Raw genomic sequence first — 19,942 nt, forward strand, 5'->3', positions numbered from 1 at the left:
GTCGAGCACAGACGGAAACCGGTTCTCCCTCTTTGCCTTTGGGAAGTTGGGGGGATCTTGCTTATTTTCTGTTTCCCCCCCCCCCCAAAAAAAAAGTGTCAAACGGAAGTTGTGTGGAAGTAGAATGGTCATTTCATGATATGCTAGCAATCATCCATCTCAGGTCGTCTCAAATATACAAAACAAGAGCCTCATAACTCCAGGCCTTGGGAGACGCCAGGCATAAGTTTCCCCTGGCGCCCACCCAAAAATGCGACCAACTAGAAAAACATTACGCTTTTAGAATTTACAACTTGGCAATCATCTTGTTGCCCTTCTGGAGCCATGCAACGGCATCGTTGACAAACTCGTCCATGACTGCCTTTGCGGGCTTCTTCTCGTTACACACAGCCGCCGCCTTGCCCATGAGGAAGGGGCGGAACTGGTCGAGAGCGTCGTCAATGTCGACCTCGGCAGCGTTCTTGTCGCCGCTGCCCTCGCCATCACCAGAGTTCATGAGCTTCTCAAGATCGGCCTCGTAGGGGATGACACCCTTTGCGGTGAGCTCCTTGATCTCCTGCTGGCGCTCTGTCTCCCAGTTCTCAATGTACGGGTTCTTGCGTACACGGAGGGGTCGACCTGTGAAGATGAGAGTCTTGATGTTGTCGTCGTGGCCGGCAGTGCGGACAGCCTCCTTGTGCGCCTCGGGGGCACCAGCCTCATCAGTGAGAATGAAACGGGTACCAACCCAGACTGCACCGGCACCCATCATGAGGGAAGCGGCCAGAAGCTGGCCATTGTGAATACCACCAGCGGCGATGACCTGAACGGGGCCCTTCAGGAGAGGGCTCTTGGTGTTCTTGCAAAGGTCGACAACAGCGGGGATGAGGACAGTGGTGGGGACATCACCGGTGTGGCCACCACCCTCACCACCCTGGGCGCAGATGATGTCGACACCGAGGTCGAGGCACTTCTGGACGTGCTTGGGGTGTCCGATCATGTTCATATAGACGATGCCGGCAGCGTGGAGTCTGTCGACGACGTGCTTGGGGGGAACACCGACAGCAGAGACGAAGAGCTTGGCGCCCGACTCGATGATGATGTCAACGAGCTGGTCGAGCTTGCCCTTGGTGTAGTCGTAGCTAAAGCACGAGATATTAGCCTCGGTTAAAGCTTGTAGATGCGAGACATGCGCGCGCCCGCTTCTCTTGGAGAAACGTGGGTTTGGAGATTTCGGCACTTACTTGGTCTTTCTGGCGCTGCCACCGACCTGGGGAAGAAGCAGATCAACACCGAAGGGGGCGTTCTTGTCAACCAAGTACTCCTTGAGCTCTGCGATCTGCTCCTTCAGCATGTCCGGGGTGTAGCCGACACCACCAATGACACCGAGACCACCAGCGTTGGTGACAGCGGCAGCCAGCTTGGGGCCGGCAGCGACGTTCATGCCGGCAAGCAGGATCGGGTGCTTGATCTTGAAAAGATCGGTGATGGGAGTGCGGATTTGCTCTGTGATCGCGGAAAACGTGTCAGCAACGGCTCTGGGGCGACTCGTCTGTCGCATGTGACAGGTAAGGTCCGGATAGCAAGATGGTTACTTACGAGGTGACGCCATTGTGTCTGTGTTACTGGGTATGATAAATGCTAAAAGGATCTGGGTATATCGGGTCGTGAAGCTGTACAGACGAGGAAATTTGGCCTGGGAAGAGGAGTAGTAGATGAAGGAGAGAGCAGGTAAATCTTGTGGAGGAAGAGGTGAGATCTGGCAATCGGCGGTTTAAAGGGCTCCGGTGGTAGTAGCGCTCGGCATCAAAGGCACCTTGGTTTCTGGGGAAGAAGGGGCGGAGTAGCGTTGCCATGCGCCCCTGCTGGGAGTCCTGGACCGAGGTTCGCCTGTGACCTCAGCAACTAAGCCTGTTTGGGAAAGACGGGTCAGTCCAGCGGGGTGGATCTGGGGAAGAGATGCCGAGGGCCACTGCCAGCCGTGCCAGCCTCCAGAAGCGGGACAATTTCACAAGGGCACGCCGCACAATGGACAGCAAGCAACTGACCAACTGCAGTAGCAGGGAAAAGCACAACTCGTTTATGCATCCCCCCCCCCCCCGCCCCCCGGCTAAGTGATTGATTCATCGATCGGACTCGGACCGGTGGTGACCTGACCTCGGTCTGAGCATCTCCATGTTCACGATTACTTTGAAAATGGAGTCGTTTTGGAAGGCCTCGTGGGGACTAGGTAAGGTAGAGACGCGGTTTAGTTTTGCATCTCCCACTTCAACTTTCGGACACGGGCGTTTCTTCCCATCTTGACAGCGCACAGCGAATGCGACGGACGACCTGGACAGTTGTCCTGAGCATTCAGTAGTACGCACGCAGTCTGACAGCGGGTCTAAGCACCGAGTCAACCATGCGCTGTTATCCGTTCCAGAACGTTTGGAATTGAGCCCGTAAACTCTCTGCTCGAATCATGTCATGATCTAACCATCTTCCAACCTCGTTGCAACCACAAGCGGCACTTCGGACTTTGTTCCTCTTGAAAAGACGGACGAGTGTCTGCACCTCTTTTATCAATCTGGTATCCTAGACGACAACCCCCGCCCTCCTTACCCAGAATAGCTTACCTTCTCTTATGTCAGCCCATTCTACGAATACACTGGTTCCCATTCCAACCCCTCCAAAGCCACTTTACGCGGTTTTCCACGTCTTACCTAATCACTGGATCGCAAAGGGACCACCACGGTGCACACCCAACCCTCATTGGCTGCAAGAAAAGATTCTCTCATTCTAAGTGACCCTCAACACACAAGAGACACACAAACCCATTGGATATTACCTTACTGGACTGTGGGCTTTTTGCCGTCGACCTCCTTTCTCTCCCTTCCGTCGTGATGAAACCCCCAATCCCCCTCCGTCACCAACCCTCCCTCTTTTCACGAGCTTGCGCCCTAGCACGGAGCAACAATGCGCGCCGCCAGCCCCTAACGCCGCGACTTGTCCGGTTCCACGCCACGACGGCATCACCAGCAGCAGCAGCAGCAGCAGCAACATCCTGCATAGCCTCCTCCTCCTCGCGCACGTTCTGCACTTCTTCGTCACGAGGTAGTCCCTCCCCCACCAACCCCGCCACCGCACTACTCACCCGCTCCCGGCCCCGGCCAGCAACAACCATGCCCTCCCGCCGAACCCCGTCGCCGGTCATGTCCGCCGGTGCCGCCCAGACCCGGTCGGCCTGTGGATGCGCCTGCAGCGGCGGCGGTGGATGCGGCAGCGGCGCTGCCAAACCTAAAGGTCCGAGCACGGCCTACATCGCGCTCGGCAGCAACCTCGGTGACCGCGTTGCCTGGATCGAACAGGCCTGCGCCGAGATGGATCGCCGCGGCATCAAAGTGAAGCGTACCAGCAGCTTGTGGGAGACGGAGCCCATGTATGTGTTAGATCAGGATAGGTTCGTCAATGGAGTCTGTGAGGTTAGTGACACTCAATCTTTGAACTCTCTCTCTCTCTGCCTCTGGCTCCAACCATGGGCTCAGGGTTTCATCTGTGATATTCATGCACTTCTTGGAAGTGTATACATGCCAATTGACTTTTGACTGATCGGATGACATACAGGCCGAGACTGAACTCGAGCCTTTAGCTCTTCTTGACGAACTCCAGGACATTGAGCGCACTCTAGGCCGTAAGAAGCTCATTGACAAGGGCCCCCGCAACATTGACCTCGATATTCTCATGTACGGTGATGAGAAGATTGAGCATCCTCGTCTCAATGTGCCTCACATTGGTATTCCCGAGAGAGAATTCGTCCTGCGACCTTTGGCTGAGTCCGTCCTCCCCAACATATCTCTCTCAATAACAGCAACTTACACGCCCATCCCAGACTCATTCCTGAAAAGCCTCTCTACGCATCCAACCCCTGGAAACTCACCCTGGACTACCTCAACGAGCTTCCCCCCTCATCAGCGCCCCTCTCACCACTCACCCCCATCTCCGCCTCTCACTCCCCCCTCGCCGCCCTCACATCCAGCCGCCAAACCCACGTCATGGCCATCGTCAACGCCACCCCCGACTCCTTCTCCGACGGCGGCGTCCACAACCCCCAAAACCTCGTCTCGACCCTCAAATCCTTCGCCGCCGCCGGCGTCACCATCGTCGACGTAGGCGGCTGCTCCACCGCCCCAGGACGCCCCGAGGTCCCCGCCGAAGAGGAACTCGCCCGCGTCCTCCCCGTCATCAAGCTCGTCCGCGCCCTCCCGGAACTCGCCCACCTCGCCATCAGCATCGACACCTACCGCGCCTCCGTCGCCGAGGCCGCCGTCGCCGCGGGCGCAGACATCATCAACGACGTCTCGGCGGGCCAGCTCGACAAGGCCATGATCCCCTACATGGCGCGCAGCAACCGCACCGTCTGCCTCATGCACATGCGCGGCACGCCCGCGACGATGAACTCGTTGACGGACTACCCGGACGGCCTGATCCCCACCATCGCCCGCGAGCTGCTCGAGCGCGTCGCCGAGGCCGAGGCCGCGGGCGTGCGACGGTGGCGCATCATTCTCGACCCCGGGCTGGGCTTCGCCAAGACGGGGGCCCAGAACCTCGAGATCCTGCGCCACATGGACGAGCTGCGTTCCTGGCCGGGCCTGGAGGGGTTCCCTTGGCTGATTGGGTCCAGCCGGAAGAGCTTCGTCGGCAAGGTCACTGGTGTGTCTAAGCCTCAGGAGCGGATTTGGGGCACGGCGGCCACGGTCGTCTCGGCTGTCCAGGGTGGCGCGGACATTGTCAGAGTTCACGATGCCGTTGAGATGTGCCAGATTGTCAAGATGGCGGATGCCATCTACAGACATTGAGCGACCTTGGGGCACTAGAAGAATAATAAAATAGAACATGTACAACAACTGGGAATGAGCGATGGGTATAGACTTTCTGTATGATAAGATGGCAACAAAAGCTTTGGTTTCACGATCCCAAGGTCTTCGGACTTTTGATTCAGCTGAGCATTGTCTAAACAAGCTCTCTTGATTTACAGACAATATCTAAGAAATGCTATGGATATCTCTTGGATTATTCCGACCATCGTAGCAGCAACAACCAACAACCGCCCACTACCTAATTGGGCTCTGAGGATTTGCGCATACGCCTACACAGTCTGGCTGATGGATTACCAGTCCTCCTCTCTCGTACCCAGCTCATTACTCTTATAGATAGCATCCAACATACGATGCCTAGTCAGCGCAACCTCAAAATCCGGCGCCTCCCCAGGTCCCCCCACAAACGCCTCCCAAGCCTTACCAGTATTATCTGAAGGCCCCTTGACCTCATCCACCTCCACAACCTCCAACACAGCGCCCGGCTCAGCCTTGACAAACTTGATCGTCGGCGGAAACCCCTGAATATTCCCCATGGGACCCTCAATCAGAATCGTCCCCTTGATGCCCGTAATTTCCCAAAAGGAATCCTTGTCGACCTGGCTCATACCCCCCTGGCAAATCGCCGTCGCCACCCCGCCGCCGGGAAGCCTCCCCACCACAGAGAGGTGATCGTGCGCCGTCTTCTTAGTCTCACCCTTTGACTTCCCCTCGCCGTCGGTGACGACCACCCGGGGCCGGTTATTCGCCAACGTGGCCTGTATCCCCCTCAACTCGCACAGAACAAAACACAGCGCGTCCAGAGCGTGGCCCGCCGAGATGGATACCAGATTCGCACCATTCGAGATATCGGCGCCGTACACCGCCGCTTCGGGGAACGTAGCCCCGAACCAGGGACTCGTAAACAACATCGTCGTCTGCAAGATATCCCCCAGCGCCCCTTGCTCAACGAGCTCCTTGGCCTTGAGGGTAGCCGGGTCCTGACGCCCTTGCAAGCCCACCAAGGTCCTGACGTTTCGTTCTTTGGCCAGGGACGTAAGACGCTCTGCCTCGGCGCTGTTCCGGGCGAGAGGTCACTCGCAAAAGACGGCGCGTTTGCCGGCGCGGATGGCGGCTTCGACGGCCGCGGCGTGGAGGTGGACTTTGATCGTCACGGCGACGAGGTCGACGACGTCCGGGTCTGCGACGAGGGCGTCGATGTCGCCGTAGGCTTTGGTGTCCTGGGGAAGGTTGTGGAGTTGTATTGCTTTCTGGGCTGTTTCTTTGGAGCTGTTTTGGAGGGCGGCGAGGGTGTAGGTTTTGGAGTGGGTGAAGTAGGGGAGGTGAGCGGCGACGGCCCAGGACCATTCGCTGCGAGTTTTGTTAGTTGTCGTGAAGTTGAAGAACAGAGAGGGTGGGTGGTTCGTACTTACGGTCCGGATGAGAGGCCGATAAAGCCGACGTTGGTCACTTGGGGAGCCATTTTGGATGATGAGAGGTCGTTGTTGGAACGGTTGAAATGCTAGACTAGGAGTTCGTTTGGATTGAATGAACTACAGAGAGAGGCAGCTTCTTCAGGCGATTCGTCTTGGCATATATACCACATATTGATGTATGCGCCATAATCTAATTCATTCATCGCGAAGCTTCCCATTCTAGTCTTCATAGATCTCGTCAGCCAACAAACGTTGATCAACGTTACCATTCTGCCGTCTGTGTTCGTGGGTAAATTAGTCATCTGGAATTGGCGGTTTAGATCATTGAGCTGGGCTTAGTCAAAAAGCTTAAATATAAGTCCGCCATCTCAACGTGGGTTCAAAGTAAAGTCGGTTCAATTGCCGTCATGCTTCAAGTCAGGTAAGGTGAGTGGGTAAGAAGGCAAAAACAGTCATCGCGATTGAAGGAAATTCCGGGCTCAGTGGTGGGTATCACGGTCTTTGGCCGCATGTACGTCATTGAATTGGTCACTCGTTATTCGAAACCTAAGGGATCATAACGCAATACCTGCCCCAACTTGGGCGATGTCAGCTTCAGATCGGAAACAGATGGCTTCGTGTGGTAAGTCCGAAATGACGGGAAAGCCCCATCTGTTGCAAGGCAAGTTAACCCAGCAAGCAGCCAGACCAAAAGTTCCGAGCAGGGCGTTGGATCTCATCACGTTATCCGTAGACGAGCAAAGGATAGGAGGTTTCTAATCGATGACTGAAGAGACTGACTACACATAGGTACGGGGGTGTTGCTGATTACAGCTTTGGGATACATCCACGATACGTCCAGCAAGTTTTCTAGAAGACCATCATTGGGAAAACCTGGGCTTTGCACATATCACATGCCAAACCACTTCTTTCAAACTGAAAGCTCTGGGGAAGAGGGGGGTTTCCACCGCGCAGTCGATTGGACACACACATGGACGACAAAACATCGGACCAGGATTCGGCAGCAAGATTTGCGAATTTCCAATGAACTCTTTTATGAGAACAAACCGTAAGACTTGGAGAACGATGTGTTCTAGGTGTAGTTCTCAATAGGTGCAAGTGTCGGGGTTCTGGATCCTCGAGGAAAGTTTGGAGCAATCATCTACCTGCCGATCCCAAATCCCGAGTTATGAGGTTCAGTCGAGTTCCGTTTCGAAGGGTAGACGCTACAAAACCTCACTTCTTGAGTGATGGAGAACGCCTCAATGGACCAATACTATGGCATTTCCGTCTTTGCTCGCTCGGTATGGCTCGAAGGTCCCAAAACGAAGACTGACAACACCACCCATCACGGCCGAACGTGACAGAATTACCGAATCCTTTCCTAAGCCTCGACGCTGAAAGAACGCATAGAGGACCAGACAGTGATATAAAATTGCGAAGAGCTGCAGCTACTACAGAAGCCACGGCAAAACTCGTATTCCATGACTTAACTACACAAGTCGGAAGAGTAACCTCAAGATAATTTCATACAACCGCTCCCACAACATCTACTCAACGTTCTTGGTAATTGGGACAGGCCAAGGCTGTAAGCACCGCCATTGAAAGAGGAGAAACATAGAGCTTCATTCCATCTTCAGATTGTAGGTCACTCAACTTTCTCCACATAGTGTAGGTCCCATCGTCACCAGTCTAGGTTGGCAGAAACGGCTAGCATTGCCGAGGCCCATGGGAAACTGTGTTTCTAACTAGAGAAAGCTTGCTATTGAGGTCTCTCTACTTCGCCGCCTTATTCTTGCAATTCGTTAAAGATAGCAGATTGCATAGTGTTATCTCAGAAACCTTTGAGTAATCCCACCTACACTGGTCACGGGAAGTGTCCATACGGCTAAGTGACTACCCGTTCTCTTTCGCCGTATCTAGGATAGATCCAGCCCAATCCAATCAAGGACTACGAGTCTCTTGGACGTTGTGTAGACCTAGAACTCAGAGGGTAAAGAAGTAGCGTCTACTAGACAGGATCGCCGGTCTAATACCCGCGACCGGCCTTCTAGTGGATTCGAGATGTGCCGTCGGAACCTGAAGAGGCAGCTTTCACGAAAGTGAGGAGCCAATGAGTTTTTTTGCTCTCTCTCAGATCGATATCATGACAGAAAAACGCGGCAGATTACTGCAAGCAGAGAGATCTGGATTATCGTGAGGTATGATTCCATCCATGCGATGTAGTAAAGTTTGGCCACAAGGATAGTTTCCAGCCCGAATCTTTGTTAGATTTTCTTGGAGTTTTTCTGCTGCTCAAGATAAAAAGCCCTGACTATGGTGACTATTTAGCTCAATGCTTTGAATCTCCTCGTCTTCTCGGATTGATTATGCACTTGAACTGGTCCATGACTTCGTGTCCAAAAGGCGTCGTCAGATTTGATGCCGCCTACTTCTCTTCGGCTAAGCCTGATAAATGCTGCGCTTTATAAAGACCCAAATCCCGGTCTGGGTAGAGAAACACGAGACCTCAGAAGTAACTGGCGAGTTGTAGGTAGTTTTGGCTCCTCAACAACGACGCTGATGACGAGGATAGATTTGTGTAGTATACGACATGCTCCAGGCAGAAGTCTCTCACTTCTCACAAGGGGTTTCGAGGTTGCTCTTCAGTCACTGGAACCCAGAACGATGAGATGGTGGCTTGGATCAGTCTCCTGGATGCACGATCCGTGAGAAGAGGCTTTGAAGAATGGGGGGTTAAAGTTGCCTTATCTCTCGCCAGGTTGATTAGTCTTGAAGAAACAAGCATATAAGAGTGACACGTGGTTGTCGAGCCTCTTGGCCAGATCAGACAGGTTTTATCCCTCGGAAACAAAACTCGGAGGCGGATATAAAGATACCAGTCTATCTACAGGTTACCCTGAACACATCAGAACGCAGGATGGCTACGTCGGAGACTTCGTTTACACTTGCGACTCTTGATGTATCTCCGACCTTTACTTGGGTATTCTGAAGACGTGTTACTATCTATTCTTCAATGAGCCATGTTGTTCTTCAAGTACTCTACTACTAAGCAAGAAGGAAAATGGACAAAGTTGTGGCAGCGAGGCAAGTCGACGCTTTTCTTAACCCAGATACCCCGTCACTTGAACGGCTCCTGCGTATTGGCTTGAGCTGTATTCTTGGGGCATGGCGTCATAAACTGTCGCCCGTGTTCCTGGATCCTCACAACCATTCCAAAAAGATAGTCACCGTGGATGCAGGTCTTGCAGAATCTGATATCAGAGCAAAATGCCCAAGTGAAGCTCAACCTCTTCTCGAGCAAGCGGATCGTACTACAGACGAGCTTGAAAGAAGCTTCCGCCACCGCCCAAAGCCCCAAAAAAGCCTCGGCGAAGCCTCAACAGCACATCAATATCAAACTGATGCTCGCGGAGTCGAGACAAGCCTACCATGACAGTAGTGAAAGGCATAATTAGGGCTTAAGAACCCCAAGAAGCATCACCTCTCCCCGTAGTTGCTGCTACGGCGGCAATGAATGGGCGATTGGGCCCCATATCCACCCTTGACGTGACGATTGACGCTGTAGCTCCTCATCAGTCAACAACAGGCCGGTATTATCCATCCCGCGGAAGTATAACAGCCGAAGTTCGGGTGCCTCGAGGTATCTGACAACATTCCCACCGTGGACTCAAAGGGTAGGTGACAAACCAATCCCTTTTGGGTCCCCTGATTTCCCCTGAGACACAAAAACAGGAGAATGAGTCTTGTCTTCTTCCCCATTGCCAGGGACAAGGGATAAGGACTGAGACACCGCGGTTGGAAACACACAGTCGCGCAGATGACAGTGAGACCGTCACGAAATCTGATGATGAGGAAAAATACCGACTTACATGCAAGCTTGACCCGAAACCCTTCAAAACAGGGAGCCGACAACCCACAAACCACATGGCGCTGTTTTCCTTCGTCACCGCTCCACCCGTGACCCAGCCACAGAAACGTTGCATTCTTCGGCAAGAGGGATGGGAATGGGAACGAGAACGAGAACGAGCGGGAAGACGTTTTCCGTCCTCGGGCCTAGGTAAGCCCGGTGGAGGGCAAGGGAAAAGAAAAGAGGAATGGGGCCAGTAGGGCAACAAACCCGAGTGAGTAATTCATGACGCAGGCCGTAAATGCCCGCTGCTGTGCACCCCTCGGCCCGACGAGATCACAATCAGCCACCATCCCTGCCGGCCCCATTCGAGCATGCCTGGATCGTAAGAGTGGCTGCCCCCTCGAATGGTCGTATTTTACTCGCAAAGCCACTCGGATTCAGCGATGCATAGCAACGCTCGATCGTATAAAAATGTCACGAGGTGGCTCGTATCGTCGGTGGCTTCTGGAAGGAACGGCATATCGTGGGGTGATGAAATAGATCAGGCAGATCACCGGAAGAGGCACCCAGTAGGAAGGTTCTGTGGTATCGTGTTGCCCAGAGAGCAACATCATCCGCAGATTCGGTGCAACTGCGCGATGCAGGGATCTGGCTCTGAGTTTCTCAGGGATTATACGGCAAATCCCTAAAGCTGAAGCTATAACTCTTGCCAAGAATGATCGTGGCATTCGAGGAACGACAGGTGCCTGGGAAGCGCCGGAACTCGAATAAGCACCACGAGCTAACGACAATCAAGGAACGGAACGGGAGGTAGCTTGGCAAGGGAATCGCCCTAGACACAGTGTGGCGGCAGTTCAGGTGCTGCCAAGCTCGTTTGCGGAAGCTTTACCGCAGGCCGGAAGACGCGTGGCCGGACTTCGTCGATTCGATGAAACATTAGGGTAAGAGGGTGGCACGGTGGGCAATGCCAGCTGAAAAGAAGGAATGGTTCCCATCGTGCCGTCGGTACCATGTCACCATGTCAGCGGATGACGGCGCGGTGAAGGAATCCAGAAGTTGTGATCTGCATGTACTTCGTAGTAAGACGTAGGGAGAATGGCATTCCATTCCTTCCAGGAGCCGTGAAGCGCGAACGTGCCAGGTTGTAGGGGTCAGACGGGAGGATCTCTGAGGATATCCATAAGGCTGAGGAGGATTGAAAGTTTGTACAACCACAGCCCTGGCTCTAGTTACATGTGGAGAGGGGCGGATCAAGCTGCTTACTAGACGCTGACGAGAGACGGGCTGTACGAGTACTCCTGGAGCTGGAATGCCCTGATGAATTGCGCAATTCCAACGATGTATTCAGCGGTGAAATGACGGTGGGCAGAAGATAGGATCCGGCCCTGAGACCGTTAGCTGGGAGCTGACGAATAATGTAAAGGCAGGATGACATTGCCGAGACAAGGGCAAGGCTGGAAAGTAAGACTCAGGGAAAGGGAAGTGACCTACCATGGAGCAAGGGTATGGAATCTATGACGCTTTGAAAGGGTCTGAGATCGAAGCCGACATTCCGTGCACAACCACGTTCAGGTCTGAATATGGATGCGAAAGCGTGATATGGTGGCTGGCATCGAGAAGGTGGCTTGTGGTCAGGGAAGAAAGAGTTGGAAGCCTGTTGTAGTGTTAATAGCAGGTAGATCAATCAGGCGAGGTGGCTGGCTAGGTAGTCAGAGTCCGAGGGAGAGCCTGGGCCCAAGGCAGCAAGTGACATGAGGTCCAGTCGGGTGCAATCTTTGTCATCGGATCATCACTTCGGTGTTAGGTGAAGGTGTACCCCGCACCCGGGCCGACCATACCTTCCCGTTCGACGCTCACCGGAACGCACACTGTGCACCCTGCACCCTAGCGCGCCGTTCGTCCCATCCACTTTGCCGTCCAGAGTTCACCGATGCTCGACGACGTGTCTCTCCTGGAATCTTTGCAAGCCAAGGCTGGTTGTTAGTTGGGTTATCTGAGGGTAGCGCATAAACGGAACAAGCCGTACCATTTCCAACAAAAAACTAGTTCGGCCGAAAGCAGCCGCACTTATAAGATATACCGAGCTGAGAAGATTCCTGCCACGGGGCGGGCGCCGTCACTGGAGCCAGGCGCGCGTAGGGTCTGGACCCAGGTACCTACCTACCTTACCTTGAGCTAACTAGCCCCCCCCCCCCCCCCCCCCCCCCATGCCCAGGAACGGAGCAGAATACAGAGTGACATGCCAACTTAAGCTGTCTCTCGTGCACTCTTATTCCCGACTGTCACCCTCTGTTTTTGTATTACAAAATCTCTGACTCGTTTACGTAGACTCGTCCAGTGGGAATTGTGAGACAAAATCGAAAGAGAGAGAGAGAGAGAGAGAGAGAGAGAGAGAAAATAGGCACGCGGGGATTGAAAGCCCGCAATGATATCTCAGACATTGTCTGCCTCTCAAATCTCCAAGCGAAGACACCTCCGGACCCCTACGGCCGCCCACCTCTAGGCTCTCCCTCCCATCTCTTTCTTAGGTAGCTCTCCCGGTCTCCCCCCACAGTCAGGCCCAGGGTGCTAAGTCAAACAGGGACAAGGCTATAACTTATAAGCCCAGTGGTCTCGGAGATCCAAGACTAAGTAGGTAAGCCAAGCCCATTTCGCCTTTCCATTCCGTTCCCCCGTCTGCCACTTGCACGCGGCGCGTCTTTATCCTTTCTTCTTTTTCTGCCCGCCCGCGGAAGCTGCCTTTCCCATCTCCCCTAGACTAAAACCAAAAAAGTGACTCGAAGTTTCCTAGCTGAGCTCCTTCCTCCCCTCTCTCCACAGAATGTCACTCAAAAACCTTAATTGGACATCAATCGAGAAAAAGTTGTGGAGTTCTTTCCCAAGCCATCTGTGCGCATAACACCAACCACCAAACGTGCCTACCTTGCCTGCACCCATGATCTGATCTTAAGGTGGGTGACTTTGGAAAGCAACGATGAGCTTATGGGAGAAAAGAGCAGGGGAGCATTGGTAAGCATGTATAAAGGTAAGCACCAGCGAGAAGCAGGCACCAGAGACCTGATGAGAGTTGTAGGCGACGAATAAGACGAGTTAAGCATTTTCGGAAATGACCTCCGTGTTCGAGCGCGACCTTTCATTCTGTCGCCTGTCAAAGCAGGACCTACCTTCAATTGTCCCTAATGACGACGGGTTCTGTACCCCCCAAAGTGGCAGGGGTACAGAACGTCGAAGCTCAACCCTCTTCTCCAGCCATCATCTTACCGTTTTGCATCTGCTTCTATTTGCCCATCTATCGAACAATGGACAAAGCCAATCTCATCGCAACAGTTCGGATTTGGCAACAAGAGGCATCAGCCGAGATTGCCACTTTCCGGCGCTTCGGGTCGTGCATACCGCCATCTCTGTCCTTTCCATTCCCACAACTGTCAGCCACGGGCCATTGCGACCGTTGCTTTCCTTACCTAAGCCCGTGTCCACTGCCTGTCCATCTCTCAGTCACTCCACTCCACCTTCCCCGAACTTCAGGTACTTTGTACTTTGTACCGTCCGGACTTGTGTCACTTAATCCGGGCTCCATTATGAACATGGGCTTGCTTTTCCTTCCATCACACTTTATCAATTTCATCACATCACACCGAAGACGATTGTAATCACGTTCAATCCAAAGTTGGCATTTACACCCATATGACTGGGAATTTGAGGCCCTCATCCGATCACAACGACACAGCCCCGCCTCGGTCACAGAAAAGATGACCACAGGGTACACGCCCAAAGAACGCAACTGACGCCGTGCAACAAATCCACCCAACCAACCATTTGATGGAAACAAGCCCCTTTTCATCACCTAGATGCACTTACATACATATCTCCCAGCATCAAACGGGTTGCTGCGTCTTTTGCATAGCCCAATGAGCCCAAATAACCAATCCAGCAGAACGGGGACTAACAGAGCCAAGAAAAGAAAACACCACCTCCCGCTCACTTCTCCCCAAAAACGAAGTGTTTCCAACTCCTTGAAAGTACGGTAATCAAACAACTCGATTCGCATGCACCCGTCGGCGTCTCCCGCCCACGCGCATGAACCAACGGCTTCCGACATCATCACCGCTCAAATTCTCTCATCATCCCCTATCCCTCCCAAGCCCCCCCTCCCCCTTCTCATCTGCAGCTTACAAGCTTGCGAAGTTCGCGATCCCGTCTACCCACCCTTTCCAACACAGCAAAGCACCTGAGCGACTCTCTCCTGACCCTCTTCCCGTCGTTCATGCTGTGTTCCGACAAGGTTCGTATAGAACCATACCAGCGGGAATTCAACTTCTTTTCCCTTTTCGGCGACTAATTCTCCTTTCTTACTTTTTACACAACGACGACAATCTTTCTGCACCTCTCTCCCCTCCACATCGACTTTATCCTTCCATTTCCCTCCCCCTAATTCCTCGTCCACTTCTGACTGGTCTGCATAAGGTATGTGACAGAAGACCCAATGGAACCATCCCCTCCCCCTCTTGAACGAGAGAAAAGAGACAATTCTGCAATCTGCGGGACCTCACACCAGACCTGACCCCAAACAAGGCCCTTTCCATCCTCCCCCCCTCCGCCTCCCCAATCACCCCCTGCCCTGCCCCCCTCGTGAAACCCACCACACCACCCACGAACCCGTGAATGTGCCAAACTACATACTACCACACCCCCCTAGACCAGACCTGCCTGCCAGCCATCGGGTAGGTGAAAGACTCATATTGGGTGGAAATTAGCAAGGGCTGGCTATGATTTCCGGGCCAAGCCGACAAAAGCAGTCGTGCAGCTCGTACAGGGGTAGGGGTACCGGTAGAGGGCAAGGGAAGGCAAGTCGCAAAGATTCCAAGTTTGCTTGCCTTTACCTTGCATTTTCCTAATCCTCTCTAGCACTTTGCTCGTAGCTAACAAGGGGGAGGAGGGGAGAAGGAAACGGGATGCTCTTCTCCCCCACCCTCCCACACACACACACACACACACTATCACCCCCTCGGACTGTGCCCAGCCCAGTCTTCCTTCCTTTCTGCGCGGCTGCGCATCCCGTCGCATTTCAGCCATACCCGTCATCGGATTTTTCAAAAGACGAACAAGGACGTTCGCATTTTGTCCAGTTAGGTGCTTTCTTTCGTGGATAATGGAGCAGACAATAGGTTCCCGTCTGATGGATATGCGGTACAAAATCACAACAGAGGTATAGGGCAATGTCTGGGGTGGATAACAATGTCAGAATTTCGCCGCAAAGGACAAGAATATGTGGAAGGGTTAGGAGCTAAGTTTAAGTTGCCGCATTGATCCCAAAAATAATAAACAAGCCAAGTACCTGGCATTGGCACCTGCCGTTGCTTCCCCAGTACCTGGCCCTCCAAAAACACAAGTCCGTTCCGCCTTGAACTTCCGTGTTCCATCCTCCCTCCCCCCGTGTCTCTCTTGCCCTCTCTCATGTCGTGGTATCTGTGTTCCAACTCAATAGGAAAAAAAACTTGTCTTTGTTGAAACGAATGTTCCATATCCTCACATTATTACAACATCGCATGGCCTTTCATGAAGAGAGAAGGAGCCGTGAATGAAGGAAATTCCCAAACATGAAGGGGAAACAAAATAGAAAACAGAATCCGAAAACAATGCGTGGCGGGTATCCCTAACAATGTCTGTCGTTCACCGTGTTCCCCCTGGCCCCTGGCCGACAATGTCTTTTGTTTTCCCAAACTTTTCCTTCCCAAGATGTTTCAATGTCGGGGTGTGCTGGGGGCAAATTTCCCTAAATCCCATTTCAAACCAACAATTATCTTTCTCTTTTCCGCGCGCCAAATTCGCCGTGGTTCCTTTGTTTTGTTTTCCCCAGCCCATATTGTGCTTACTCAATGTCAACGATGTCTTCAGTCTCGTTCGGGTATCGAGTGGTGCTCCTGATGCCTGTGTTGCTCCCATACGCCAGAGTCTCGCCTTCATGTTTATGCCAAATTTTCATTATTTCTTTGGGAAACGAAAACAGAAAAAGAGTATCCGAGAGAAGAACAGCTGTTTGCTGATAAACAGTTTGCTCACTTTCTGCTGGTGGACCCTACCGCCGCGGGGTTCCTCATTGTACAGACCGTGGTCCACCATGACGGCCTTGGTTTTCGCCAAAGTTGCCTCTTCATGTTCATGTCATATTGGAGACGTTGACACCGGACGGAGGCACCATGGTTGGGTAGTATCCACCCGACGTCGGCTTGCTCTCGAAAGGACCGCACCTTTGGTTTGACATGAGTGCCCCAGGTTGGAAAATGCTTGGCAGCATGGCCCCCTCGGGATCCCGCTTGACTCTTTCGTGAAGTGGGTCGTAGGTTGGTGTCATGTGCGGTACCAAGTTGTCCTGCGCATGTCGACTGTGGGTGAACATTTCCACGCCGCCCCTCGAATCGCTCGTGTCGTAGATGTGGCCTGGATAGTATTGGTACTCCTTCGTCGTTTCAATGGCTTTGGCGTCTTCCGGTGGCAACATGGTTTCGAGCTCGGGATGGTGTCGAGTCGACCCGTAATGACCGCTTCCCCGAGAATCAAAGCCTCCCCCATATCCGCTTCCCACCATCGTACCTGCGGGCCCAAAGTCGGAACCCATGATCGGGTTGTTGGAGTAGCCGGTGAAGCTCCCGCCCGAGCCTCCTGGACCGCTGCTTGTGCTGGCACGCCTCTCGCTCTGGTAGTGCCCTGGTGACCGGCCACGCACAATCATCTTGGCCGACTTTCGATAGGCGACCCGCACATAGTTGTCCGGGCCTTGCGTTCCTACATCGGCCCACAACTCAATCAGAAGGTGATAGTACTGTTGGGCAGCTCGCCTCTTTCCGTTGTTTGCTGTAGCCTGCTTGAACTGGATGCGCTCAAACGTGTGTTCTGTCTGGTACGAGTCACCACCACCTTGCTGGCCACCAAATCCTCCCGGGGGGTCATAGATTCTTGACGGACCTCCCATGTTATCGTGGGAGTAGAGACCGTTGATGGGATGTGACATTTGAGGATGTTTCGGGTGGAGGCGCACTTTGCCTGGCTTCTCGACGGGGCCTTTATCTCTCTTGGGCGTATGCTGTACGAGGTCGATAACGTGGGTATCATTTTCAGCGACAACGGCCGAGATGGACATGGCAAAACCGAGAACCGAGTATGGCTGTGTTGAGCCTTGCGGTGTGAATTGTAGAGCCTGGCCGGGAAAGTGCGGGGTCAGGCCGAAGGAGCAGATGCAAGAAAAGTAGTTCCTCCTGTAGCAGGTCCAGTCTCCTTCAGACTGGAAGAAGCCCTTGTCGATGTTGCCTTGTATGTCAATCTTGACTTGCCCCATGCTTCCGTCAGTGTATTGGAGGATGCCGAGGGGGGTGATGTTGCCCAGCGGAGGCACACTCGCCTGTGCCCTCGAGGACGACGAAGGGTAGTGACCGGCGTCCATCCTCAGAGCCGCGGGCGCCGTGAAACCGGTAATGGGGCTGGAAGTTGGCGAGATGGGGTGACGGCGTAGAGCAGTTGGGTATGATGGAGATCTAGGTTGGTGCTCCGACACCCTCCTAAAGGATGGCGTTGCTGGAGAATACTGGTCTCGAGTGCTGATGTGTGTGCCGGGATGGGGTAATGCTGTGGAGCGGTGGGCATGTGCCATGCCCGTTGAAGAGGTGCTACTGTCAAGTAAGTCTGTGAGTTTGGCCATGTTCTATCTTGACAGGATAGGATCGATTCCATCTGGTAGCGTGTCGGAGGGGGGCAACAGTGTGCGACCTACTTTGATCCCAGGCGAGGCCTGACGTCCAGGCTGGGGTAGACGTGGTGAGAGGCGGCTGGATGATAGAAGCCGCCGTCAGCGGAGTACGGAGTGGTGGTGGTTATAGGTGGATTGAACAGGTTTAAGAGTGTCGGCTGTTGTGGCGGGCCTTCGATCGTCGACAGAGAAGCATTGGCGTTGTGTTCGTAACTGATGTTCTCGTCAGCCCAAGTGGCTCCCCGAAAGAAGAGGCTTGTACAAAGCAAAAAGGTTGGAGCCTGGCACGACAACTGCTGTACCCGCGTCCGCATGCGAGACACAGTGTCAGTGCTACCAGCTCGTCGTACTGCCAGCAGCGTGTTGCACAACGGCCAGCGGATACAGGATCGGGTCATGCGAGGACACACAACCATCTCGCGGCGATAGGCGGGAGCGCCTGCGGATTTCTAGTCGCACGTTGGTTGCCAGAAGGCAGCTACCCACGCCTGTCCATCCTTCGCCGCTGCAAAGATCAAATCCCCTTGTCTCTGCATACGTCTTTTCCGCGTCCAAGGCACGCCAGACCAAGAGGCTGAGCCGAGAACCGATCAGAAAAGAAGGATTCGAGCCAAAGAGTCTGTATCTTTAGTCGGGCTTGCAGAGTGAGGAGTACGATTGCCAAGTCGGTGGTGGAATTCTGACCAGGGCTCCGAATAATTGGATACCCTGAAGAAGACCAGAACCGACCAGGCCTGCACACCGCAGCACCGCAGTCCCGCAGTCCCGAAAAAGAAGCAGAAGCCGTGTCCAGACAAGGACCAGACAGAAGTCGAAAGCGAATTCAAGGAGAAGTTAACATACCGCATGTCATTGCTTGAAGCTGCTTGCATATCAAGGTAATCATACCCTGTCGACGGTTCGAACTCCTGTTTGGATGGCAAGCACTTGTTAGATCATAGCCTTTTCTTCTTGGAAGAGTGAAGATGATGGGAATAAGAAGGAGATCTCGCAAAGTGATCTGGATGCTGTGCCGTTGCTGGAGTAGTAGCCGGGGGGAGCTGTGGGTGTTGCGGGGGGCGAGACGCTTCAGGCGTGATCCGCCACAGACAAGTAGACAGAGGGGACAAGCGAGTGACCTGCGGCGCAACCATGGGCGATAGTTAGCTGGGCGTGCCAAAGAGAGACATCTTCCCACAAGGAGGTAACATGCGATAAACTAGCTTGAGAATGAGGTAGAAGAGGGAGGGGGTGGATGCTGCTATTGGGGTTGACCGGTCTGGGCCTGGTCGGTCTCGTTGAGCCCGACCGATGAGGACACACGGTGGATGCAGCGGCGGCAGAAAAGCAACGGCAGCGGAAGCAGCAGCGGAAGGGGGAAGAGGGAGACAGCAGAAGGGGAAGGGAGAGAGAGAGAGAGAGAGAAAGAGACTGAGAGAAAGAGAGAGGCTAAGAGACACAGGGACAGACAGAGACAGAGGGAAAGAGAGAGTGTGCGAGAAGGTGTGTGTGTGTGTGTGTGTGTGGGCGAGTGAGAGTGAGCGTAAGAGAGAAGAGAGAGGTGAAGAGAGGAGGCAACATGGGAAAGATACGGTACAATCCAATACCATCAGGCACCACAGTGTACTTGCTTGCATGACTTGCAGATGAGCGAGCCTGCCGACAGGCCAAAGTGATAAGTCTTGCAGAGCAGATACACACTCACACACACCTTCATCTGCATGCTCTCACATCTCCCTCTCAAAGCTCACACGCCTGGCCGGCACACCTCACATCACCCCAGGAGTGAGTGGGTGAATGAGTGCAAGGCACCGCGATGCCCCCTCCCCAGCAGCGCGCACTTTGAGTGTCGGGGGACAAGGCATTGATGATGATGGTGGTGGTGGTGGTGGTGGTGGTGGTGGTGGTATTGGTGGTAGTACCAATCGTCTCCGAGTCTTGTGTTCCTCATCCCATGAGATGGGCCTATGGAAATTCAAGGTCCCAAAAGAGAGCGAGAGAGTGTGTGTGTGTGAAAGAGAGAGCAAGGAATCGAATAAAGCACAGAAGCATGCGATTGGAACAATTGCATGCATGTTGGTTGTCCTGAATGGGCGCCCAAATGTGCTCTGTTCTGCTGCTGCATTGCTATGCTCTCTTCCCT

General features: G+C 53.6%; 5 protein-coding genes across 5 annotated transcripts; 1 reads left to right on the forward strand and 4 right to left on the reverse strand.

The window, feature by feature from the left end:
* Positions 1-286: 286 nt before the first annotated feature.
* BDP81DRAFT_462199 (Nitronate monooxygenase-domain-containing protein) lies at positions 287-1,591 on the reverse strand (the record flags this gene model as incomplete). Its single annotated transcript, XM_060593866.1, has 3 exons — positions 287-1,121; positions 1,224-1,485; positions 1,579-1,591. The coding sequence occupies 3 exons, from the start codon at positions 1,589-1,591 to the stop codon at positions 287-289; spliced, it is 1,110 nt and encodes a 369-aa protein (XP_060443752.1).
* A 1,157-nt stretch (positions 1,592-2,748) lies between these two features.
* On the reverse strand, positions 2,749-3,021 carry BDP81DRAFT_430901 (uncharacterized protein; the record flags this gene model as incomplete). Its single annotated transcript, XM_060590649.1, has 1 exon — positions 2,749-3,021. The coding sequence occupies one exon, from the start codon at positions 3,019-3,021 to the stop codon at positions 2,803-2,805; it is 219 nt and encodes a 72-aa protein (XP_060443753.1). The 3' UTR covers positions 2,749-2,802.
* Positions 3,022-3,170: 149 nt separating this feature from the next.
* Positions 3,171-4,814, forward strand: BDP81DRAFT_323386 (dihydropteroate synthase; the record flags this gene model as incomplete). Its single annotated transcript, XM_060584791.1, has 3 exons — positions 3,171-3,440; positions 3,583-3,791; positions 3,848-4,814. The coding sequence occupies 3 exons, from the start codon at positions 3,171-3,173 to the stop codon at positions 4,812-4,814; spliced, it is 1,446 nt and encodes a 481-aa protein (XP_060443754.1).
* A 311-nt stretch (positions 4,815-5,125) lies between these two features.
* On the reverse strand, positions 5,126-6,294 carry BDP81DRAFT_462201 (uncharacterized protein; the record flags this gene model as incomplete). Its single annotated transcript, XM_060593867.1, has 3 exons — positions 5,126-5,881; positions 5,921-6,182; positions 6,245-6,294. The coding sequence occupies 3 exons, from the start codon at positions 6,292-6,294 to the stop codon at positions 5,126-5,128; spliced, it is 1,068 nt and encodes a 355-aa protein (XP_060443755.1).
* A 9,845-nt stretch (positions 6,295-16,139) lies between these two features.
* On the reverse strand, positions 16,140-18,827 carry BDP81DRAFT_45977 (NDT80/PhoG like DNA-binding family protein). The gene is made up of 3 exons (XM_060593580.1): positions 18,664-18,827; positions 17,845-18,033; positions 16,140-17,743 (listed from the first exon to the last, which is right to left on the reverse strand). Exons 1-3 carry the CDS (start codon positions 18,690-18,692, stop codon positions 16,237-16,239), a joined length of 1,725 nt encoding a protein of 574 aa, XP_060443756.1. The 5' UTR covers positions 18,693-18,827; the 3' UTR covers positions 16,140-16,236.
* Between the last annotated feature and the right edge of the window lie 1,115 nt (positions 18,828-19,942).

Source organism: Colletotrichum phormii, assembly GCF_030913505.1.
Source record: "Colletotrichum phormii strain CBS 102054 chromosome Unknown BDP81scaffold_13, whole genome shotgun sequence".
NCBI lineage: Eukaryota > Fungi > Ascomycota > Sordariomycetes > Glomerellales > Glomerellaceae > Colletotrichum > Colletotrichum phormii.

Bases quoted from the DNA above. Each gene is read 5' to 3' on its own strand.
- BDP81DRAFT_45977 (XM_060593580.1), bottom strand. From the start codon at position 18,692: ATGCAAGCAGCTTCAAGCAATGACATGCG. The intron at 18,034-18,663 runs GTATGTTAACTT...CGAGAACATCAG, and splicing joins GCTTCAAGCAATGACATGCG to TTACGAACACAACGCCAATG. The intron at 17,744-17,844 runs GTAGGTCGCACA...CTTACTTGACAG, and splicing joins AGGCCTCGCCTGGGATCAAA to TAGCACCTCTTCAACGGGCA.